The sequence below is a fragment of the Phyllobates terribilis genome, unplaced genomic scaffold (genome assembly GCF_046119375.1).
Source record: "Phyllobates terribilis strain yellow unplaced genomic scaffold, ASM4611937v1 Scaffold_280__1_contigs__length_2496652, whole genome shotgun sequence".
Lineage (NCBI taxonomy): Eukaryota > Metazoa > Chordata > Amphibia > Anura > Dendrobatidae > Phyllobates > Phyllobates terribilis.
In genome coordinates, this window is record NW_027363040.1 from 1,175,238 (window position 1) to 1,200,885 (window position 25,648).

The 25,648-nt window shown below is 43.1% G+C and overlaps 1 protein-coding gene and 1 pseudogene across 1 annotated transcript in view; both read right to left on the reverse strand.

Annotated features, from left to right (window-relative positions):
- The window catches only part of LOC141220319 (uncharacterized), a 46,022-nt pseudogene extending 35,537 nt beyond the window's left edge, over nt 1–10,485 (reverse strand).
- Nucleotides 10,486–13,513: 3,028 nt separating this feature from the next.
- Nucleotides 13,514–25,648, reverse strand: part of LOC141220307 (oocyte zinc finger protein XlCOF7.1-like) — a 34,422-nt gene continuing 22,287 nt past the window's right edge. Inside the window, exons 2-6 of the mRNA XM_073666261.1 lie at nt 14,506–14,655; nt 14,197–14,376; nt 13,991–14,114; nt 13,810–13,907; nt 13,514–13,612 (exon numbers count right to left, since the gene is read on the reverse strand). Coding sequence (XP_073522362.1) covers nt 13,514–13,612; nt 13,810–13,907; nt 13,991–14,114; nt 14,197–14,376; nt 14,506–14,655 — 651 coding nt within the window. The remainder of the gene's footprint in view (nt 13,613–13,809; nt 13,908–13,990; nt 14,115–14,196; nt 14,377–14,505; nt 14,656–25,648) is intronic.

Sequence of the window (25,648 nt, forward strand, 5' to 3'; positions counted from 1 at the left end):
TCTAGTAAAGTATTTAAAAAAAACACAACACCCAGAAAAAAGTCCTTTAATTGAAATAAACACACAATTCTTTATTGTTCTAAATTAAACTATACTTACCATCACGCCCATTCCAGCTGAAGCCAACGATCTCCTGCAATAAAAGAAAAATAATAAAGCAACCTCATCCTTACCTTTCCATGGTTCCCACGACAGCTTCAGCTCTGCTACATCGAGATGACAGGCTGGACCGCAGCAGAACGTTGCCATCCAGCCTGTCATCCCGCAGACACTGAGAAGCGCAGGCATGCTTGCGCTCCTCAGTGTCTCTCTGTGACGGCATAAAGATGAGCTGAGGTCATGTCCAATGAACTCGGCTCACCTCATGCACGTCACTGACAGCGTGAGAAAATTCTCCTGCACTCAGCGCTTCAGCGTGAGAATTTTCCCACGCTGTCAGTGACGTGAATGAGGTGAGGTCATGTCCAATGAACTCAGCTCACCTCATGCACGTCACTGACAGCGTGGGAAAATTCTCACGCTGAAGCGCTGAGTGCAGGAGAATTCTCCCACGCTGTCAGTGACGTGCATGAGGTGAGCTGAGTTCATTGGACATGAACTTGGCTCATCTGGATGCCGTCACAGAGAGACACTGAGGAGCGCAAGCATGCCTGCGCTTCTCAGTGTCTGCGGGATGACAGGCTGGATGGCAGCATTCTGCTGCGGTCCAGCCTGTCATCTCGATGTAGCAGAGCTGAAGCTGTCGTGCGAACCATGGGAAGGTAAGGATTATGTTGCTTTATTATTTTTCTTTTATTGCAGGGGATCGTTGGCTTCAGCTGGAATGGGCGTGACTGTAAGTATGGTTTAATTTAGAACAATAAAGAATTGTGTGTTTATTTCAATTAAAGGACTTTATTCTGGGTGTTTGTGTTTTTTTTTTTTAACTTTGACTATGGGGTTAGTAATGGGGGTGTCTTATAGACGCCTCTCCATTACTAACCTGGGCTTGATGTCAGCTGGCATTATAAGCTGACATCAACCCCAGCCCTATTACCGCACTGCCACCGCTACAGGGCAGTGGGAAGAGCGAGGCTAAGTGCCAGAATTGGCGCTTCCTATGGATGCGCAATTTCTGGGGCGGCTGACGGCTGGTGTTTCTAGCCTGGGAGGGGGCCAATATTCATGGCACCCTTCCTGGGCTATTAATATCAGCCCCCAGCTGTCTGCCTAGCCTTTGCTAGCTATTAAATTAGGGGGGACCCCACGTCATTTTTTTGAGGGGGTCCCCCATTTTAATAGCTAGTAAAGGCTAGGTATTCAGCTGGGGGCTCATATTAGTAGTCTGGGAAGCTCCGTGGGTATTACCCCCTTCCCAGGCTTCAAACATCTGCCCCAACCGTCTGCTTAACCTCCGCTAGAGACTAACATTAAGGGGAACCCCACGCCAATTTTTTTTAAAATAAATCCTTTATTTTAACACTAAATGACAAGTACAGTAATCAACACTATCACTGTACTTCTTATATATGTGGCTGACATGTTTCTATCTATCTAATCTATGTGTGAAGCTTTATTCTGTCTGTTATAAATTGTCGGGTACCGTTGCTGAATTGCCGGCCGGCTTTTTTAAAGAGACAGTGCATGAAAACACAATTATTTTTTTTAATAAATCCTTTACACTAAATGACAAGTACAGTAAGCAACACTGTCACTGTACTTCATATATATGTGACTGACATGTTTCTATCTATCTAATCTATGTGTGATGCTCTATTCTTTCTATTCTAAATTGTCGGGTACCGGTGTATGCCGCTGATGAATTGCCGGCTTTTCATGTAATACATTCTACATTATTCTTAGTTGTTTTACTTCATGTAGAATTAACCTACAAGGAAAGAAAGGGTTTATTTTCATTCCGATATTTGTGTCCCATTGACTTGCATTGGTTTCCGGTATCGGAATCAGCGATATCCGATACTTTTTGGGTATCGGTCCGATCCAATCTGATACGATATTTCCTGATATCGGAAGGTATCGCTCAACACTATCCTTAACATATTTCACAGGAAAAAAGTTTCACTTTCGTTTTTGAACGTTTTATTGTGAGCCCGTAAAAGTGGCTTAATACCTCTGACCATGTTGTTGACAGCAGTGACCTGGGGGTTAGAAATGCTTCCTGGGGTGATCCCCATGCTGTCCCCATGTCTTTTGAGCACTGTCACTATCGTTTTGGGCACTTTTTAGGCTTTCTACAGACTGCTGGGGGTGCCACTGCAAAAATGCTCGAGTCTCCCATAGACTAACATTGGGCTCGTTGCTCGGGTCGACCACCCGAGTATCACGGCGAGCTCGGCCCGAGCTTCGAGCACCCGAGCATTTTAGTGCTCGCTCAACACTAAATTTTAACTATACTGATCATCCATGTTGCTTGGAATTTGTGTACCGAGGTACTTAGGTGTGTCTTTCTGCCACTTAAAGGGAAAGTTAAAAATTAGCTTTTGTCTTATGTTCATGGCTTCTTATTTAGAGTAGTTGGCTTTAAAATCGCTTACTTTGCCAAATTCTTTGAATTCCTTTAGTATAGAAGGAAATGAAATAATTTGGTTTCAAACAGAACAACAAGTCATCTGCGTATAGAGCTAGTTTATAGTGATGTGAGCCTATAGTAACTCCACTAATATCTGGATTTTTATGTAATGCTACCGCAAAATGTTCCATCACTAATGTGTATAGGAGAGGTGATAAGGGACACCCTTGCTTTGTCTCATTTTTAATAGAAAATGTGTCATATAGAAGGCGTTTACCCTATCGCTTTAGGGTCAGTGTAGAAGGATAGAATTTTAGGTAACAAGAAAGAGCCTAACCCATTTTGTCATAAGGTGCTCTTCAAGAAAGTCCAGTGCATTGTGTCAAACACTTTTTCAGCGTCCACATAAACAAGGCACATTGGGATCCCCGATTTTTTTGCACGTGAAAACTAACAATGTTTTACTTGTATTATCACGCACTTCTCTACCCTTAACGAAGCCAACCTGATCATTGTAACAATTGAGGGTAGGTAGTGGGAGAGCCATGGTGCAATTATATTAGAGAATATTTTGATGTATATATTAATGAAATTGGATGAACATTAGGGCAGGTATTTAGTTCTTTTCCAGGCTTTGATAAAACTGTTATGTGAGCCTCAAGTGATTGGAGGGCAAAGGGGGAGTCTTCTGAGATATTATTGAACACTAATGGTAATAACAGAGGTGCAAACATGTTATAAAATCTATTATTGAATCCATCTGGCCCAGGGCTCTTCCCGATAGGGAATGATTTAATGGCCTCTCCTATCTCTTGTTCAGTGAAAGCTTTGTCTAGTATCTCCTGCTCAGGGGTCTGTAAGGAAGGAACGGCAGTGTCCTTAATATATTTGTCATTTTTTGTTTCAAGAATATTAGGTGGCATGTCGTGGTATTTTCCATGAATATTATGTAGTGAGCTATAACAGCAATGAAATGCGTCAGCTATGCCAGTGGGGTTATGAATTTATAGCAGTCGTGCTCCTTTTGTTTTGGATACATACATCTCTGGCAAAAATTAAGAGACCACTGCAAAATTTTCTCTGATTTTTCTCTTTATAGGTATATTATAGAGTAAAATGTACATTGATGTTTTAGTCTATAAACTACTGACAACAGGTCTCCGAAATTCAAAGCTAAAAATGTTGAATTTATTTGCAGCAAATGATAAAGTGTCAAAATACTAAAAAAGAAACAGAGAAACACAGTGCTTTCAGACCTCAAATTACTCATGTTTATAATGTGAAATCAATATTTGGTGGACTAACCATGATTTTTAATCACAGCTTTCATTCCTCTTGCCATGCTTTCCACCAGTCTTTCCATGCTTTCCAATAGAAAACTGTTCAGTGGTCTCTTAATTTTTGCCGGAGCCGTATGTCCTTTGCATCCGTGGATGTAACTTCCTTGTCAATGAGAGACCACATTTATCTGTGAATTCGTACGAGTACCTTCACATGCGATCTTGATATTTTGTGTACGTTTGATCTAGTAAAGACCTTCGCTCCTTTCTTTTTTTCAATCAGATAATTTTTATTTAACAAAAGAAAGAAAGACCAACATTTTGTTTTTGTCATATAAACTTTGTGACAAAAAAAAAAATAAAAAGAAAGAAAAAACAGTAAAGAATACAAGAACCGGTTTACAATGATATAAATCCCAATATCGCTCTATAGTACAATGTTTTGGAATAGTAATTTTACATTTGTACATAAATATCTGAATACTTCCTGACGGCTTTTTTTCCCTATTGGGACATCAAAAGAAAAAGAATCTATCTAAGAAGGGGCAATTGTGTGGACTGAGACAATTATTATTTGCTGACACCTTAGGTATAAGGATATAAATTCCTGGTTTACTGCAGGGATATGTACAAATGGTCCAGTATAGTATTTCTGAAGCAATATCTGGGGTAATTAACCATTGCTCCCATATTTGTATGGATTTCTTGAGAGCGTTCCTTTAATATAAGATCCACTTTCCAAGCATAGAGTGTTATTTATCCTGGATTTTAGTTCTGTTATCGTTGGGGGAGAATTGTCTATCCAATGTAGTGCCAACAAGTTTCTGGCTTGGAATAATATTCTTGAGCTAGCTACTGCCATATGGAGTCTGGGTCTACGTCCGCTCCCAGGAGTCCTAGGATACAGATTTTAGGTTCCAACTGAAGTTGTATCCTAGATACAGATCGTACAAGAGCGATCACCCCCTTCCAGTAGTCGCCAATATTTACACATTCCCACGTCACATGCATCAGGTGGGCGTCCTTTAGACCACATCTAGGACATGTGTCATCCATTTGTATTTCAATTTCAAATAAAATACTTGGGGATCTATATACCCTATGAATGAGAAGAATTCGGGACAATCTTTGTGACTGACAATGAAAGTTTCGTTGTCAAATCCAGTACTTCCCCCATTGCTCCTCAGATAAGGGACCCTCACCCCCCTCCCATGTCTTAACTATCAAAGGATATTTATCCAAATGTAGGGCCAGTAACCGCTTATAAATAATGGATATTAGACCTTTTGTATCCAACGATGTAGTAATGGTATCTATTGGGTGATGTCTATAAATCAGTATGGCGTTTATTTTAGTTGTGTACTATATGCAAGATGTATTTGCAGATATTGATAAAACACCCTATGCGGAAGGTTAAAATCTGCCTTTATTTGTTCAAACCTCTTGAATAATCCATCCCTCAAGAGTTGTGACACCAAACGTATACCCCTATCCTCACACTCACTAACATTTTTTAGTTTATGTAGTTCTGGTAAGTTATAGTTGTGCCATAAAGGAGTATAATTTGTGTACTTTCCAATTCCCAGAATATTTTTACCCCTATCCTGCGCCTTATATATTAACTTTAGTGTACGACATTTTAAGTCATTTTCTCGAGGAGGCCCCATATCTAGTACCGAGAATGGAAGTTTCCACTTGGTTCCTTCCATAAGTAGGTGCCCTGAAATTACACAATATTTGCAAGTACCCCATCCATGAAACTACTTTAGCTCCCTTCTAGCGTTAAGCAGGTCTGCATATACCTGGAGGGAAGCAGATCATTTATGTTGTTTGTCAAGGAGATCAATCCGCTCAAGCAAATGGGAGACTTTAGCTGTTCTCTCCTTTTTTTAGCCTTTATCTAAGTTTTATTATTATCCCTCTGAGGACGCATGTGAGTGCTTCCCATTTAAATGGTAAGGCAGTTTCATCATGCTCATATATTTGAAGCAGTCTATAGTCTCAAGAAGGTCTGAGACACAGAGTGAGTCTTTCAGCAGATTATCATTTAGGATCCAACATCTGAAGTCTTGGTGGAGTCCGGCATAGTCAGATTACAATATACAGGAGCATGGTCTGACCATACAGCAGTTCCTACCTGAGATGTAGGTTGTAACGTAGGCAAGTGACGGCTAATTAAGAAAAGGACTATATGGCTATGCATATTGTGTAAAGGAGAATAATAGGTATAATCCTTTACGTCTGCATGTAGTATCCTCCATATATCGACCGATTGAGACCGGAGCACGTTTAGCAAAGCTTTTGTTTGTGTTTTAGATTGGTGACACCAGCCCCGGGACGCGTCTAAAGAAGGTTCCAAGACAAAATTAATGTCACCTCCAATGATGATAAGGTCCTCCGCAAAATATTTTAGTTTGTTTAAGTAATGACGGCATGTCTTAATTTGGTCACAATTAGGGAGATAGAAGTTTTCCAAAGTCAAAATTTTGGAGTAGACGGAGATCTTAACAAACACGAACCTCCTCTTCGTGTCAGACAGTGTTTCTACAATAGTATGCAGCAGTGATCTGTGGCGGCCTATACTCAGCACCCTAGACTTCAAAACATTAATCATCTTGGCATCCCAGAAAAATGCTATCTATTAGTAAACTGAGGTACAGTATATGATCGCCTCTAAAGTGTGACTCCTGAAGAAAGAGAAAATGTACGTGCTGTTTATGCCTACGATAAAACACTTGAGCTCTTTTCTCTGGAACATTAAGTCCTCTGACATTCAATGCGCAAGGTTTGAGTTGTGCCAGATTATATGAAAAAAAGGGGGAATGGAAGAGAGAAAGGTTAAGAGAAAAGAGGATTTATAGATGGTAGATAGTAATGTCTACCTCTCTGTGTCTAAGAAGTATAGATTATGAATATATCAAAACAGTAGGAAATTGTGAAACAAGCAGATCCCAATGCAAGTCCCTAACTGGGGGTTGTCTCTACAGGCGTAAGTCAAACTTTCAGTTCTAGGATTCCTATTAGGTGGAACCATGGAATATAAAGCAAGTAAAGTAATACAGCCAGATATTACAGTAGTATCATGTGAACTCAACTTATATGCTGGTCTAAGATGTTATATGAACTTAGACATTCTATATAGTGGAAGAGTGGCACCTAATGCTCTATTTAGATACATCTAATTATATGCTTAAAGAAATAAGTAAGCATCTGCAAACTGTCTCTCATCAGGGAAGACAAGATTCATTTCAGGAGCTCATATGATTGGCAGGTTCCTTTCCCATCTGGCTGCATCACCATCAAGTTCCTGATCCATTGAACACCTTCTGTGACGTGCTGGAACTCTCTGTGGCAATGGTGGAGCAGGTGGCCAGTCAGATATATGGAATGTCCAGGACATCACAGAAAGGTCTCATGTTGCTTGGATCTTTGAAAATATACAGCTGTAATGGGTACCCCCAGGAGTACATCAGGCCATTTTCCCGGATGGCATCAAGTAGTGGTTTCAATACCATTCTTTTAGCAAGTGTCATTCAGGATAGATATGTGAGCAATTATATGCGTTTTCCATTGAAATCACCAGGACCCAACTCTTCTGCTTTCCTCACAATGGCATCTTTTACATTGAAAAAAAGTATGCGACAGATAATGTCCCTTGGACACTCAGGATCTGGGCCATGATTGCCTATTGTACGGTGCCCCTTTTAAATCTCCACCTCCTTATCAATAGAATCACCAAGGACATTATGAATAATGATCGCAGTGTTGGCATAATCACTTGTGCATTGATGCTTTCAGGTATACCCCTTATCCAGATATTATTGTGATTTTCTTGATCATCAACCAGATGGTTTATTTACTGGCTGTGAAGATCCAGTGTTAAGCCCCCGTCTCACATAGCGAGATCGCTGCTGTGTCATGGTTTTGGTGACGCAACAGCGACCTCACCAGCGATGTCGCTATGTGTGACACTTTGCAACGATCAGGCCCCTGCTGTGAGGTCGCTGATCGCTGCAAAGTGTCCTGGACCATTTTTTGGTCGTTGCTCTCCCGCTGGTCAGCACACATCGCTGTGTGTGACCAGCGGGAGCAGCGATCAGGCTGGTAACTATGGTAAACATCGGGTTACTAGGGGCACACGCGCACCTAGTAACCCGCTGTTTATCATGGTTATGAGTTTGCTAAAGTGAGCGGTAACCTCCCGCTCACTGTAGCAGAGTGGTAACCATGATAAACAACGGGTTACTAGGAGCGCGTGTGCCCCTAGTAACCCGATGTTTACCATAGTTACCAGCCTGCTCCTGCTTCAGCAGGCTCGTAACCAGGAGCAGGACATCGTGGAATGATGCCTGTTTGACAGCTCACCAGCGACCACATAGCGACGCAGCAACGATCCCTGACAGGTCGTATCGTTGTCGGGATCGTTGCAGTGTCGCTAAGTGTGACGGGGCCTTTAGTTTCTGAGCATTATGATGGCCTCTAACTTGGATGAGATTATCCTCTAATCTCTGTACCTTATCAGTAAGCTGTGACAGGATAGAAGTGAGGGGACGTATTTCAGTATTGTATGTGGTCTCCAGCCTCTGAATATATTGCTCCATGTCTTCTTTAGTCGGGATAAACGCAATCTGATATACAAATAAGTTATGTTGTTCCCCATATCAGAATAACCTGTGGTTGGGGGGTAAATGTCCCTGTGAAGCAAGCACTGCACAGTATGGGGGCTTTGGTGAGAGTACAGGGAGATTTGTGGAGCTGTTTTCTTGTGAGGCCGACATTAAGAGAGAAGTTGGTGCAGGACTTACAGTCTGGAGCTGTCTGGCATCATGAGGGTTAAGACTGCTTCTTTTTCCACGCTGAGGTGAGGCAGTAATAGCTCCGGAGCAGGAAGATAAGACGTTCCATAAGAAACGCTGCATACCAGACATGCTGACAGAGGTGGAGGACCTCAGATTAACCTCTGATCTCTTTTCTTTCCCATATCGAAAGTCATGTTTGAGGCTGTAAATTGCTTATAATTCCCCCAGGAACACGGTCTGAAGAGAGTGCTTTCAGTGTGTGCATTCTCTTGGTGCTGTGTCCAGGCCATGTCCTTCTTGTTGATGTACAATACGTCTGAAGGTGGCGTTGATTGGAAGCAGGATTGTGTGATGTAACAATCTTGTGTGATGTAACATCCTTACGGAAATGCGAGTTGTGACACCAATGGAACGGCGCCAGAACAGGAAGTGCGTATGAGTGTTTTTATTTTAAAAAGGCCAAACATGAGGAATGAGAAGGAGTTGTCCTAGTAGTGGACAACCCCTTTATGAAGATATAATTTTTGGTTAAAAATGAAAAAGTATTCTCCCCTGTTTCTCTTAAGTTTGTTAAGGGTTGATTTCCGTGTAAAACATTTCCTGCATTAAGAACATGAAAATGGCTTCTCGTCTGTGTGAGTTCTCTGGTGACTAAGAAGTGATGATTTCTTCACAAAACATTTCCCACATTCTGAACAGGAAAAAGGTTTCTCCCATGTGTGATTTCTCTTGTGCTTAACCAAATCTGATTTCTGGCTAAAACATTTCCCACATTCTGAACAAGAAAAAGGCTTTTCCCCTGTGTGAGTTCTCTTGTGCTTAACCAAACCTGATTTATGGATAAAACATTTCCCACATTCTGAACAGGAAAAAGGCTTCTCCCCTGTGTGATTTCTCTGGTGTATAACCAAATCTGATTTCTGGATAAAACATTTCCCACATTCTGAACAGCAAAAAGGCTTTTCCCCTGTGTGATTTCTCTGGTGTATAACCAAACCTGATTTCTGGCTAAAACATTTTCCACATTCTGAACAGGAAAAAGGCTTCTCCCCTCTGTGAATTCTCTTGTGTGTAACAAAACCTGATTTCCAGCTAAAATATTTTCCACATTCTGAACAGAAAAAAAGGCTTCTCCCCTGTGTGAATTCTCTTGTGCTCAACCAAATCTTTTTTCCGGCTAAAACATTTTCTACATTCTGAACAGGAAAAAGGCTTCTCCCCTGTGTGAATTCTCTGGTGCTTAACCAAATCTGATTTGCAGCTAAAACATTTTCCACATTCTGAACAGGAAAAAGGCTTCTCCCCTGTGTGAGTTTTCTTGTGTTCAACCAAATGTGATTTGTAGCTAAAACATTTCCCACATTCTGAGCATGAAAAAGGCTTCTCCCCTGTGTGAGTTCTCTGATGTCTGATTAAACTTGATTTCTCTGTAAAACATTTTCCACTTTCTGAACAAGAAAATGGCTTCTCCTCTATGTGACTTCTCTGGTGATTAACAAGTTGTGCTTTCTGGTTAAAAAATTTCCCACACTTGAAACAAAAAAATCTATTCTCTGCTGTGTGAATGCTTTGATGTTTAAGAAAAGACTTTTCGAGGGAAAAACTATTTCCATATTCTGAACATGAAAATGGCTTCTTTGCTTTAGGAGCAATTTGTTTTTTAATGCTTATTTTGTGACTTTGATTTTCCTTAGTAGTCGGCAATGAATCAGAAGACCGGATCTGTTTCATAGGATCAGATGACAGATCTTTGCTGTGAAGGGATGATGGTATATCTGGAGTAATGGCATTCACTTCAATTGTATCCTGCGGGATCTCAAGATCATCTGATTTAAAAATTGAAGATGTCAGCTGTCCCTCTGATCTCCTGGTACAGTCATCTGCCAAGAATAAAACCAATTATTATTTATGAATAACATATCCTTAAAATTTATATTGTTGAATATTTCTACTTAAAGTCTCCATAAAAATGTACTTTATGTAAAAGTATCATTATTTACCAAGAAAACATCACAGAAAAAAATCAGCCTTACCAACACCAAATCAGATAAATGCATTAGCATTTTAGTGTTGGTTGGGTGTACTGGGGTGTCTGTCCATGTGGGGTGCACTTATATAGTGCTGGGCAGCCCTCCTGATCTAATAGTATGGGCATCATCACTATCCTAAGCCAGACACTGTGCATCACACCTACCTGTGTGACTGGCGTCCTATGCAAGCTTCTTCTGTGTGCATCTTTAATACTAGGCAACCACACCCTCCATGAATTTGGTAGGTCTGGGAGTGGTTGCTCCATCAGTATTTTGCACCTGCGCTGCCCCCACCTTTATCATGGGGGTCTGCGGCATCCTGCTAGTGCATCTGTTATATGATTTGGTGCTGGTAAGGCTGTATGTTTTTCTGTGATTTTTTTTAAATTTTGCCCTATGTTAGCCGTCATTATTCACCAAGACAATGACAGTTCACAGTCTAATAGAAAACCTCATAGGATGAACCAGTAGAGCGTGGTGTTCAACTGTTTGTTCATTCTGCCTCCCAAATATGGAATAAAAAGCCATCAAACAATGTTATGTAGGGGAAAATAATATCAATAAAAACTTCTACTCATCTCACAAAAAACAAGTCCCCACTCAGGTCCATCATCAGTCAATGGAAAATCAGAAGTTTCCACATTATTAGTGGCTCAAAGGCTTTTGAAAAACAACATGGCTTCCATAAACCAATCCAGCAATATCCACTCTCCCAAAGTCAGATCTCCCCCTCGCTTCTGAGCCTTGCAGTGTGCCCAAAACACATTTAGCATCCATGTATATGACATTACTATAGTGAGAAGAACCCACTTAATTGATGTTGTGTGTCTCCTGGAGCACAATCTGGACACTATGTGTTGGGTACTGAAATTATAAATTTGTAATTTTCACTCTCCAACATCCACTGTGTGCTAATTTCCGGAAAGTGCCTGTCGAATCAAAATAGTCACTACTCCTATAGATTATTTCACTGAGGGTTATAATGTCCAAAATGGATTCACTTTATGGGGATTTCTACTGCTCTGGTTTTCTGCAATTTGGTCACATTAGGGCTTCTGTAAATGGTGGGTCCCATCTCCTTTGGGATCTGCTCATGCGCCGTCTGCTTCTGTCACCAGGAGCCGCCTTACTCATCCTGCAGGCGGCGCTGGTGATGGAGGAGACATCAGAACCAGAAGCTCTGGGCGGCGCAGGCTCTGTCCAGCCACTAAGATTAGGGAGCCTGGGACCATTAGTACCATCCAGTCTGGCAGTATGGGTGTGTGTGCTGTCCAGCTGGAGTAATCTGCTCCCTGCTTCAGCCATTTGGAAAGCACCACACCCTACTAAAGCTGGAAGCATATTGCAGGAAGCTGCCAGATACAGCCTTGTTCTCCTCTGGTTCAGTCCTCTGTGCTCAGCTCCCGACTTGTGTATTTGTTTCTGTTGTGACCTCGGCCCGTGCACTGACTACTTTTGTGGGATTTTATATTTTCTCTGACCTCCATGTTCTGACCCGGCTATCTGACTATTCTTCTTGCCATCTCACACCACAGAACATTAGGTTACACTGTGGCCCAAGCTTAGGGGGTCTCTGTCTAAGTCCAGATCCATGTAGAGGGATTAAAGGATGATGAGCAAGGCAAACCCTGGGATCTGGAAAATGGAGTAGATAGTGCCAAGCCTGTTTGTGGTGGCCATCTTTTGAGCTGCCAGGTGACAATGAACAGTGTCCCCAATACATTGTGTCTGCAAACTATTCCAGCAAGATCTGCATTCAAATAGCTAAATGTCGCTCCTTCCCTTCTTAACCTGCCATGTGCCAGACAGTAGTGTACAACCGTATATGGGGTATTGTCAGATTCAAGAGAAGTTGGAATATTATTTGTAAGGTCCATTTGTTTCCTATTATCCTTTGTGAAGAATTCCAAAGTTATCACCATATAAAGTGACACATGTCAGATTTGAAAAATGGGCCCAGATAGGAACACAAAACTGGCTGCAGGAAGGGGTTAAATCAGAGTATTTTGGTCACTAACTAGTATAGTCAAAACTGTGAGTATAGACAATAACATCTACTGAAATGATCAAACTCAACAGTCTCCATCAGTAAGTAGTGAGTAACTAGTGGTGAAACCTCTCTGGGGTAATTGGAGTATGGGGCTCGGTGGCTCTTGGGAATCTAAACTATCATAAGAGACAATATTTTCTATCAGAAGAGTTTCAAGAAGAAATATTAGACGTTCAAAGAGAACTTTTTATAATACTGCAGAGCTGAGACGTCTTAAATTTAGCTTAAAGCTATATCATGTCACAAGTGTAATGTTTTTTTTTTGTTTAGTTTATCACAATCTGGTTTGAAGTTAGTCGGTTTTAAAAGAAATTGAAAAGTCAGGATAAAGGGAAACTCTGTTGTTATTGTACAGAAATTCACACTTGGCCCTCACTGCACATTTAATGTTGTAGATCATAAATGTGAAGTTTGGCCAGAAAGACTGGACCTGGTCTTGTAGGGACCATATGAGCACATTCAGCAGCTCAGAAGGGAGGGAAGGCAGATTCATCCAATAAGATATCAGGGGTCTAGGAAGCCAACAGCATCATTGCCCTCCGCTTTCTCTTACAGATCCATCATAATATTTTTCTTCAAGTGATTTTCTGGCTTTGTGGTTTACAGATCTGGGCAGGTAACGTCTCCTAATCACAGTGAGTAGGTGGATCCTCCAGGTTGTAAGTTCTATGGAAAAGGGTTTCAATGCCCAAAATCATTTGAACAGTTTTGGGTGGAAGAGAATGTTGTGGTCTAGAGGCAAAATGGTGATCACATGATTGTGATACGGCCGGACTACACCACCGATAAAGCAGCCACAGCCGGTGACTGAGAAGAATATGTGACTTCTCAGCATTTAGTGGTTACTACTCACCTGGGTAGTTATATGTAGGAATCTTCTCTTTACCCCACTCATCACCCCTCACATATGTCTCTGTAGTATTAATATGGGTCAGATCTTCACCCTGAAACAAATATTGTAAAAGTCACAAACAGATGAGAAGTCACATCTATGATCAACTCTAATCCTGACATCTCCACCGTTGTCATTACACAAATAGAAAACACATAATACTGGTGGATAAAACTAGGTTGAACACAAGACCCTCACAGCCGTCTACACATCATAGGGGAGATCTCATGACACCTTCTCTCCATCTACCTGATGATCCTGAGGAACATTGGGATCTTCTTGTTTACAGTCATGTGGAAGAAAAGGATGGGGACATCTGTCTGGTGTTGTCCTCTTACTGGATAGATCTGGAAGAAACACATACAGGGACTGAATTTATTCTTTACATACAGATAATTATAGGCCGTGTGTATTTAGTCCTGTCTATTACCTGGTGATGTGAGGGGCTGGGGAACCTCCATCATGACGACCTTGTACAGATCTTTGTGTCCTTCTAAATACTCCCACTCCTCCATGGAGAAATAGACAGCGACATCCTGACACCTTATAGGAACCTGACACATACAATCATACCGTCATTCACCGATCCCTTCATAGTGTTACTGTATAATGTCCCAGCATTCCCAGCAGTGTCACCTCTCCAGTCAGCAGCTCAATCATTTTGTAGGTGAGTTCTAGGATCTTCTGGTCATTGATGTCATCATGTATGAAGGGGTGAGATGGAAGCCCTGTGATTGGGCTCAGGGGTCTTTCCCATCCCTCAGACACATGGACCTGACAGCGCTCACTAGTGGTCTTCTTCACTAATATGTAATCCTGGTTATGGAAAGACATATAAATAAATCTCACTCCAGACATTTCCAGAGTCCTCACCTCTCCAGTTCTGTCCATCTGTTATTCCCATAGATAAGAATGATGTAATGTGACGTCATCAGAATCTCTCACCTCTCCAGTAAGCCGGAAGAGGATCTCTAGGGTGAGGTGTAATATCCTCTCCGCCATCTTGTCTCTGTCCATATTCATCTTTGATGGGTCCATAAGGAAAATTATCTTAAATAGAAAATCTTCACTGAGAGGATCTGATATTGTAGGGACCTGAATGAGAAGATGATGAGCCGATGTAACATCATAAAAATCCTGTGTAATAATACAATTACTGGAGATAATAAGGGGAAACATATGAGGAGATATATTATTTTACAGTATTTAGTTTTCTGCTTTACATCTAGTAATAAAACCTTTATATTTTAGGCCACAGACAACAAGCAGTTTCTTCCTTGGAGTCTGTAGCTGAATACGTTTCTCAAAGACTCATCTTCCATAAAGCTAAATTCTCGTCTCATTTACCGACACTGCAATCGGCATTAGCAATACTGCAGGAGATATTAATTACACATAATATGAGAAATAACTACTTCATGATGAGGATGACATCTTCATCTTCTACTACGGCTCTAGAAACATATTTAGCCAGATTTCTTCACTAACTACATCTCCTCCGGTCGTCTATATGAATGTTTCCCGTCTTCCCCGGACTGTAATCTTCTATCACGTTAGATCTCATGTCTGATTCACACACAGAAGTTTGAGGCTTTGATACATGGTAAGGTTTTTAATATTAAACAGAGTATGACTATCCCGAATGGGTTCATCTTGCCATGATGGGATAGCTTTCATGCTATTTTTGATCAAAAACAGTGTTGCTAAGAACCCTATTTTATTTAAATGCACTTTTGCTTTTTATTTATTTATTTACAGCAGGGTTTATGATCATTTTTCTTCTTATAGTTTTTTTCTGATTTATGGCCATAGTAAACATGCATTTATGTGCTGAATGGATACCAACTTAAACCAAGCTCAAATTCTGCGTTTTTTCACGCGCACCATAGTGGCCCTGTGGGCTGCTGCTATGGATGATACACCCCTAACTATCCAACTATCATATGGTAAAAATCTCATAGGTCCTGGATTTATTAGTATCTGCAACAAGAATGGGACTAAGTGAGTATTTATTAAAGGAAATCCACTCCACGGACTACCCCACGGCCAGCAAGCATCAGAATCTTCACTGAATAAAAAGCCATTTCTCAGCAAACAGACCTCTAATATGAGGCCTACAGGTATGTATAGATTCACATTTCTATCACCTGTATACCAATATTAGAGGTCAGATAAGTCCCAGGGGGTGACCGATTCCCTTTCATCAGCCGTGGGGTAATCATAAAACCAGATATGTATCAAAGTATTGTAAGGTGGTTAATGGTTACGTAGTCGATGGGAGGTATGTGTCACAGAGATGGCTGGTCTCTGATGTAACCCGGAGTGCTTCTCTAGGGCAGATAAGCACCTGGGAGCCGGGTTACGGGTAGCTAGGAGAGAATGGGCGGGTCCAGCTACCTACATACCTCACCTCTGGGTGTGGTTAACAGCCTATAAAATGGAGGCTGTTGTTTGGCACATGGTCTGTGTGTTTGGAGGGAGAAGGCCTCCTGTGTATGATTGTCTTCAGACCAAGCCAGGACACTGGACGCTACCCCAGCTTGTGTGCCACACAGGCCTGACTGAGCAGAGACCTGCTAAAGACATTTACTTTGTTTGCCTGATCTAAAGGCTATTTGCTTTTCTGTTTGGCTTCTGGGTTTATGAAGCAATAAACCCACATGAACTTTTAAAGGAACATGCCTCCTGTTTTCCTCCCGTCGCACCCAAGTGAGTAAAACCTCCACAATTGGCGTTAGACTTGCGGGCAGCGTTACAAGCAGAGATGTGTGACTGCTACAGCATGGACTGTATGTCCTGGGTGAAGTCTGTCGCAAGCTAGCAAGCATCACCAGACAAAATGGAGGACCTGCTGAAACACCTGGTCCAGTCACAGAAGCATCAACAGGAGACCAACAGGCTGTTGTTACAGCAGATCCAGCAGCACTAGCAGGAACAATGGCAGCAGATGCAGCTTCTGGCAACCACTATCCAGGGCAGGATGAGCGCTCCAACCCCAGGTCCGACTGATGGCTCCCATGTCCGGAAGGTGATATGAAGGGGTTTGCATAAAATGACCCCGGGAGATGACGTCGAGGCCTTCCTGACGGTGTTTAGAAAGATCGCAGAGAGGGAGAAATTTCCGCAAGAGCAGTGGGCAGAGGTACTGGTGCCATACTTGACGGGAGAGCCCCAGAAGTACACCTAGTAGGCGTACTATGATTTAGCTTTGCAGGACGCCCTATTTAGCTTTGCATAGTACGCCCAAAAGGCGTACTATGATTTAGCTTTGCAGGACGCCAAAGAGTATGGCAAGCTAAAGACTGAGATTGTTGTGCGTTTGGCGATAACAGTGACTATCAGGGCACAGCAGGTTCGTACCACCTCGCTCCCAAATGTTTGACCTGTTGCACCTGGTCCAGAAGTGGCTGCAGCCGGAGTCCTCAATGCCTGCGCAGATGGTAGAGTGGATGGTGATGGACCGGTTTGTGCACTCCCTGCCGAGGCCCATACAGCCTTGGGTTGCCCAGGGTGATCCCCAGAATGCGGATGAACTGGCGGACTGGTCGAGAGATACCAGGGGGTTGAAGGTTCCTTGGGAAGGCTGCCCTCTCCATACTGTGTGTCCCAACAGGGGGTGGAGGCCCAAAAGGTGGTGGGACTTCCAAGGCCCAAAGGGACGAGGGAGGTGGTGCCCAAGGTCCATACGGGTGATGTTGTTTGCTGGAGGTGCCACGGCCCAGGGCATATAGCCGCCTGTTGTCCCCTGACCCTTGAGCCGATGGACTGCAGTATAGGACATCGTTGTTCATATTATTCAGCCTGCAGCGTGAACTGTCCACCCAGTGAGGGGCCACAAGCATGTCCCGTGAAGGTGAACGGACGGGAGGTAACGGCACTACTAGACTCGGGGAGTCTGGTGACCCTTATGAGGGCCACCGTTCCTCTACAAATGATCCCTGGGAAAAAAGTCGTCGTTCGGTGCATTCATGGTGATGCTAAGGACAACCCATGGCCAGAGTGGACCTTGAAATGCCCACGGTACTGAGTCCCACAAAGTCGGCATCATTCTGGACTTGTTGCACCCTATTCAACTACCCCGATATAGACTGGGAAACCGAAAGCTGTAGATCTCAGAAAGGAAACAGGTTTCTGTCAATTATCAAAGACAATTATTTGTCACAACTTGTGCAGGAACCAACTAGAGGGACGGCCCTTTTAGACTTAATATTAACTAACAGGCCAGACAGAATAACTGAGGTGCAGGTTGGGGGGCACCTGGGAAATAGTGACCACAACATTATACAATTCCACATGTGCTTCAGTAGGGTGCCCAGCAAGGGAGTCACAAAAACACTGAACTTCAGGAGGGCAAAGTTTGATCAGCTAAGAGATGCCCTTCACCTTATAGACTGGGATAGTATCTTCAGTAATAGGAGCACGGAGAGAAAATGGGAAATTTTCAAAACAGTCCTACATAGTCACTGTAGAAGGTACATACCTTATGGGAATAAAAGGGCTAGGAATAGGAGGAAGCCAATGTGGCTAAATAAGGAAGTCAAGAGGGCAATGAAAAACAAAAAAAGGGCTTTCGGTAAACTTAAACAAGAAGGCAGCGAGGAAGCGCTAATAACTTATAGGGAAAAAAACAAAATCTGTAAGAAACAAATAAGAATAGCAAAAGAGGAGACAGAGAGACTAATTGCCAAAGAAAGTAAAACGAATCCCAAACTGTTCTTTAACTATATAAACAGTAAAAGGATTAAAACTGATGGAGTTGGCCCATTGAAAAATAACCTGGGTAAAATCATAGAGGGCGATGAGGGTAAAGCAAACCTACTCAATAGCTTCTTCTCCACTGTTTTCACAAAAGAAAACAATTTATCGGAGGAAATGCAAAGTGATAAAGTAAACCCTCCGCTAAATATCACCCACCTAACCCAGGAGGAAGTTCAGAAACGCCTAAATAATATCAAAATAGACAAGTCACCAGGCCCAGATGGCATACACCCCCGGGTACTAAAAGAATTAAGTAATGTGATAGACAGACCGCTGTATCTTATATTCAAGCACTCTTTATGGACAGGGACTGCCCCACTAGACTGGCGCCAAGCAAATGTGGTACCAATATTCAAAAAGGGGTCTAAAAGTGACCCTGGGAACTATAGACCAGTCAGCTTAACGTCTGTTGTGGGTAAATTGTTTGAAGGATTTCTTAGAGATGCTATTGTAGAATATCTTAATGATAATAACTGTCTAACTCCATATCAACATGGATTCATGAGAGATCGCTCCTGCCAAACAAACCTGATTGCCTTCTACGAGGAGGTGAGCTCACAGCTGGACCGGGGAGAGTCAGTGGATGTTGTATACCTTGACTTCTCCAAAGCGTTTGATACCGTGCCACACAAAAGATTGGTATATAAAATGAGAATGCTTGGTCTGGGGGATAATGTGTGCAAGTGGGTAAATAGCTGGCTGAGTGATAGAAAGCAGAGGGTGGTTATCAATGGAGTAAGCTCAGGGTGTGTCAGGGTTACTAGCGGGGTGCCTCAAGGGTCTGTCTTGGGCCCTATATTATTTAATATATTTATTAATGATCTAGTGGAAGGGTTGCATAGTAAAATAGCAATATTTGCAGATGATACTAAACTTTGTAAAGTAGTTAATACAGATGAGGATAGGGCACAGCTACAGGAGGATTTAGATAAATTGGGGAGTTGGGCCAAAAAATGGCAAATGGGGTTCAATGCCGATAAATGTAAGGTCATGCACATGGGAAAGAAAAACAGCAGTCACCCATACATATTAAATGGGAAACCGTTGGGGAAATCTGACATGGAGAAGGACCTGGGCGTCTTGGTTAATAGCAAATTAAATTGGAGTGCCCAGTGTCAGGCAGCAGCTGCGAAGGCAAATAGAGTCATGGCATGCATCAGAAGAGGAATAGGGGCATATGATGAGAACATTGTTCTTCCTCTGTATAAAGCGCTGGTAAGGCCGCACTTAGAATATTGTGCACAGTTCTGGGCTCCGGTGCTCAGGAAAGACATATTGGAGCTAGAGAGGGTACAAAGGAGGGCGACTAAGGTAATAAAGGGAATGGAGGGACTAGAATACCCAGAGAGGTTGTCAAAATTAGGCCTATTTACGTTGGAAAAGAGAAGGCTTAGGGGAGACCTCATAAACATGTATAAATACATCAGGGGGCAGTACAGAGATCTCTCCCATGACCTGTTTATACCAAGGATGGTGACTAAGACGAGGGGGCACACTATGCGTCTGGAGGAAAGGAGGTTCCTGCACCAGCATAGAAGGGGATTCTTTACGGTCAGAGCCGTGAGACTCTGGAACTCTCTGGGAGAGGAAGTGGTGATGTCCAACTCACTTAATGAGTTCAAGAGAGGCCTGGACGCCTTTCTTGAGAACAATAAAATTACATCTTATGCTTAGTGATAGTTAATTAATCCAGATTGGTGTCGGGAAGTGAATTTTTTCCTCAATGATGTCAATTGGCCTATACCGCATGTTTTTTTTTTTTGTTTTGTTTTTGTTTTTTTTGCGTTCCCCTGGATCAACGCTGCGGAATAGCTGCAGTGCACAAGAAATAGGCTGAACTGGATGGACGCTTGTCTTTTTTCGGCCTTATAAACTATGTAACTATGTAACTATGTAACTATTATTATAGGCTGGGACTTTTGTTTGTTTTGGGATCTGTTGGGGAAGGGTTCTGGGTTCGCTGGCTCAGATAAGAAAACAGTTAACCCTAATGAGGCATCACCACACCCAGAGTCAGACAGGTTTCCCTTTTGTGTCCTTGTGGGGGATGAGGAGGTAGTGCCCCCTGTGTCTGCCATTCCGGAGTTAGGGGTGACCAGCGAGAATTTTGGGTCTGCCCAACATAGGGACCTAACTCTGAAGGAAGCCTTTACTAATGTCACTGTTATAAATGGGGTTGCACAGGAGCCGAGGCTAACACAAGGTTTCCCAATTTTATTATGAGTGGGGAGTTGTTGTACTGGGTCAAGAAAGTGAGGGAGGAGTGTGTGGAGCAGTTAATAGTGCCAGGCCCCTTTACAAGGAAGGTGTTGGACATGGCCCATTCACATGTCCTGGGGGGACATCTGGGAGTGGAAAAAACACAGGAACAGATCATGCAAAGGTTCTATTGGCCTGGTTGTCACGGGGAAATATTTAAGTATTGCAGGTCTTGCCCTACATGCTAGTTAACCACCCCCACCTCTCACTTTCGAAGTCCCCTTGTGCCATTGCCCATTATTGAAGTGCCGTTCGAAAGAATTGCTATGGACTTGGTCGGTCTCCTGGTTGAATCAGCTCGTGGGCATCAATATATATTGGTTATCCTGGACTATGCCACACGCTATCCTGAAGCTTTCCACTGAGAAACTCCTCCGCAAAATGTATAGCCTGTGAGTTGGTCCACGTTTTTTCCCCGAACAGGCTTACCAAAGGGAGATACTCACCGATCAGGGAATTCCCTCTATGAGTAAGGTGATGATGGAGTTATGCAAAGCCCTTCAAATCTCCCAACTGAGGACTTCAGTATACCATCCTCAGACAGATGGCCTAGTCGAAAGGTTTAACAAGAATCTGAAGAGTATGCTGAGGAAGGCCATAGAGAGGGATGGTAATGACTGGGATTGTCTCCTACCATATCTGTTGTTCTCTAACCGAGAGGTTTCACAGGCCTCTACGGGGTTCTCGCCATTCAAACTCCTGTATGGCTGACATTCGCGGAGTCTCCTGGATGTCACAAAGGAAACCTTGGAAGCCAAGGTCACCTCCCACAAGAGCGTCATCGAGAACGTTGCTCTGATGCAGGAGAGGATTGCGAAGGTGATGCCCATTGTAAAAGAACATCTCCTCCAGGCACAAGAAGCTCATGCCAGAGTCTACAACCAGTTAGCCAGAGTGAGGCAATTCAATCCGGGAGACCGAGTCCTCGTGCTAATTCCTACGATGGAAAGTAAGTTCTTGGCCAAGTGGCAAGGGCCGCATGAGGTGGTGGAAAAAGTGGGTGAAGTGAACTACAAGGTTCATCAACCGGGACGACGTAAGGTGCACCAGATATCAAGCTGTGGCAAGACAGAGAGGCTGTGGAAGCTCCATGCTTGCTGGGCAAGCCAGAAGGTGATGTTGGAAGAGTCGCAATAGTGGAAACGCTAACAAAGGCCCAGAAACAGCAGTGTTGGGAGTTGATGCAGAAGAAACGGGATCTGTTCTCGCAATTGCCGGGATGCACAAGTATCATAGAACACGAGGTTCTGACGGAGGTTCATGTGCGGGTAAACTTGAAGCCCTATCAAATACCTGAGGCCCAAAGAGAGTTGATCTCCAAAGAGGTGGCTTGTATGCTGAAGCTCGGTGTCACTGAAGAATCCAAAGGCGGTTGGTCGAGCCCGATCGTCTTGGTCCAAAATCCCGATGGTGAGTGGAGATTCTGAAACGACTATCGGAAGTTGAATGAGGTCTTCAAATTTGACACATATCCCATGCCATGCGTCGATCAGCTGATCAATAGGCTTGGGCCAGCAAGGCACATAACCACCTTGGATCTGACGAAGGGATATTGGCAGATCCCCATGGCACAGGTAGACAAAGAAAATTGCATTTTCTACACTTGACGAATGCTTCCAGTATGTCCGGATGCTGTTTGGACTGCAGGGGGCCCCTGCAACCTTCCAGAGAGCCATGGATCGCATCCTTGCATCCCATAAGAAATATGGCGCAACATACCTGGACAATATTATTATCTTCAGTCCAGACTGGTAGAGTCATCTGGAAAAAATCCAGGCTGTGTTTGATGCTCTGAGGAAGGTGGGGTTTTCAATAAACCAGAAGAAATGTAGCATGGGGAAAGAAGAAGCCAAGTACCTAGGATATGTAGTGGGTAGAGACGAGAAAAAAAAAAAAAATTACTAAAGTAGAAGCAATCCAAAATTGGCATAGACAGCTGTCGAAAAAGCAAGTCAGAGCCTTCCTGGGAATCGTGGGATACTACAGGAAATTCATCCCAAACTTCACCATGATGGCCGCACCCCTGACTGACCTCCTTAAAGGGACAAAACCAGCCATGGCCAAGTGGACGGCAGAGGCGGAGACGGCCTTTCAAGAGATGAAACTGGCTCTGTGTAATCAACCGGTCCTGGTTGCCACGGACTTCAAGAAAGAGTTTATACTCCAGAAAGATGCCTCAGATGTCGGTTTAGGAGCAGTCCTTTCCCAGGAGATAAACGGGGAGGAGCACCTTGTCCTCTACCTGAGTAGAAAGCTGTCATCCTGTGAGAAAAATTATTAGGTCATAGAGAAGGAATGCTGTGGGCTATAAAGTGGGCGGTGGACACTTTACGGTACTATCTGTTAGGTTGAAAATTTAGATAGTATCCGACTATGCCCCACTGGAATGGATGAGGGGTCACCCTCTTGTTTTTAGCCCTACAGGACTTCTACTTCCATGTAGAACATAGAGCATGGAAGCTACATGGTAATGTCCATGCCCTCTCGAGAATCCCCTGTCTGGTAGTAGAAGGTGCCAAGTCCCACAACTTTAGGCAGAGGGGGGAGATATGTAAGGTGGCTATTGGTCACGTAGTCGATGGGAGGTATGTGTCACAGAGATGGCTGGTCTATGTGATGTAACCCGGAGTGTTTCTCTAGGGCACATAAGCACTAAGAGGATTGTTTGGTGCACCTGGGAGCCGGGTTACGGATAGCTGGGAGAGAATGGGCGGGTCCAGCAACCCACTTACCTCACCTCTGGGTGTGGTTAAAATGAAGGCTGTTGTTTGGCACATGGTCTATGTGTTTGGAGGTAGATGGCCTCCTGTGTATGTTTGTTTCAGACCAAGCCAGGACACTGGACACTACCCCAGCTTGTGTGCCACACAAGCCTGGCTGAGCAGAAACATGCTAAGGACATTTACTTTGTTTGTCTGATCTAAAGGCTATTTTCTTTTCTGTTTGGCTTCTGGGTTTATGAAGCAATAAACCCACATGAACTTTTAAAGGAACATGCCTCCTGTTTTCCTCCCGTTGTGCCCAAGTGAGTAAAACCCCTACAATATGTATAAAGAAAAGGGTATGGTACTCAGAGAATGTTTCAATAATCCGCCACAAAGCGTTTCCCCAACAGGTTCATTAGGAGGCTTGATACAGGGATGATAATTCATGATGTTCAGCATAGTGTGCCTAATAGTCAGGTGTCCATGTTTAAATATCCCACTTCATCCAAAACCCCAGACTAGGAGGCCCATTCCAATTCCTAGAGGTGAATTGTCACAGGATATACTGTACCGCGCCTACGCTACTTCTCATGAGCTAGAGGTTCGATAATGTCCATCCCCTAGTGTGCATGTCCGGAAGTGACGTGCTTTACACTGAAACGCCAGATAAACTGATTGCCTCCGCGCCACTCATACCTGTGACTGCGCATGCCCGTAGTTATCATTCCACGACGGAGCACATCCAAGATCATTGTCCACAAATGCACATGCCCAGATGTCTGCGTTCCACACCTGAGCATATGGTATTGGATTGCATTCCAACAGAAAAATCCTCTTTCTGAGATCAGTATCATGGGAGACTAAAAACAAGTATTGCACATCCTCCCATCATGCAATAGGCACGTAGATCTACTTTATCACTACAAAAAATATGAGATGGTGGCCCACAGAATATTCCTAAATGGTCATATTTGAGCCCTATTGCATAATTAGAGATACACAAGGATCACCACACTTGTTAGTTACTAAATAGTATAAGTGGGATATAACTGATAAGAAATAATTCTGATATAGAAGCTCAGATCTCTTGATGAAGTAAAACAATGTGAACCTCATTCACAGGGAACTGAGTAGCAATGGGGAGAGAATAAAATCCAAAAATGTAATCCAGAATGGGGCAGTATGCATACAAAACAAGCATAGGAAATTTGCTCATTCAGTCCCGTAGGGGCTCGCTTTCCTTTTTGAGGATACATCTATTGAGATCACCCCCTCTCACATTGGGTTTAACCACCTCAATGATGCAAAATGAGATGTCACTTGTTTCACCTCAATGTGCACTGTTCATGTGTCTTACTAATGGGGTGTCCCGACCATGGGGTATTTCGCCCAAATGCCCCCCCACACTCCTCCTAGACTGCCTCTTGGTCGTGCATACATAATCTAGGAGGCAGGTGCATGTGGCCACATATACAAGTCCTAAGGTTTTACAGTTGGAATAATCCCTCTGGAAAAAGGTTTCACCTGTAGAGGAACGCGAGAAAGATTTACATGGTCTCATCCAATTACATGTACAACTTTCTCCACATCTAAAGAAACCACAGATTCTTCCATCCAGCCATGTCCGCTTCGGTGCAGGTTTTTATAGAAACTATGCACTAAACAGTCCCTAATTGACCAACCCTTTCTGAAAGTTATTGTGGGAATAGATCCCACAGCACCCTCAGGTCCTGCTCAGCCACAAGTACATCCTAGTGTTTTCTGAAGATATTAAAGATATGGTCACTCTGATTGTCACAAGTTCCTATTACTTATGTCATCCCATATTTTTCTTGCTCTCTTGGTTAGGTATTGAGGAGTGTCTCTCTCCTGTTTTTCTGCAAACAATCGTGCGGAATCCAAAATGTACTGTGGGTACCTTTTTCCTTGAATCTGGTGTTTATGTCTATCGCCTCTTTATTAATATCTGTGACACTAGAGCAGTTTCTTCTCAACTGTAAAAATTGGCCCTTGGATAATGCTTGTTTTTTTTTTTTTTAGGAGGCTGGAGTGGTTGCTATCCCACTTTAATACTTTATGGTAGATGAGTGTCCCTAGGGTCCCATCCAGGGCAGTGGAGTCGGAGTCGTGGAGTCGGTGCCCATATTGATGGAGTCGGTATAAAATGGACCGACTCCGACTCCTAAAATAAATAAATTGGGTACAGTAGTTCAATGTAGTTTGTGAGGAATATTTTTTCATAAGAATTTGGGAAAGTTATGAAATGTCCTATAAATGTCTGTCCTAGTCCTGATCTAAGGGTCTAGGCTTTTAGCTGAGCAAAATGTGCCCCACCGTAAATTTATCACTTAAAATGAGCCATGTAT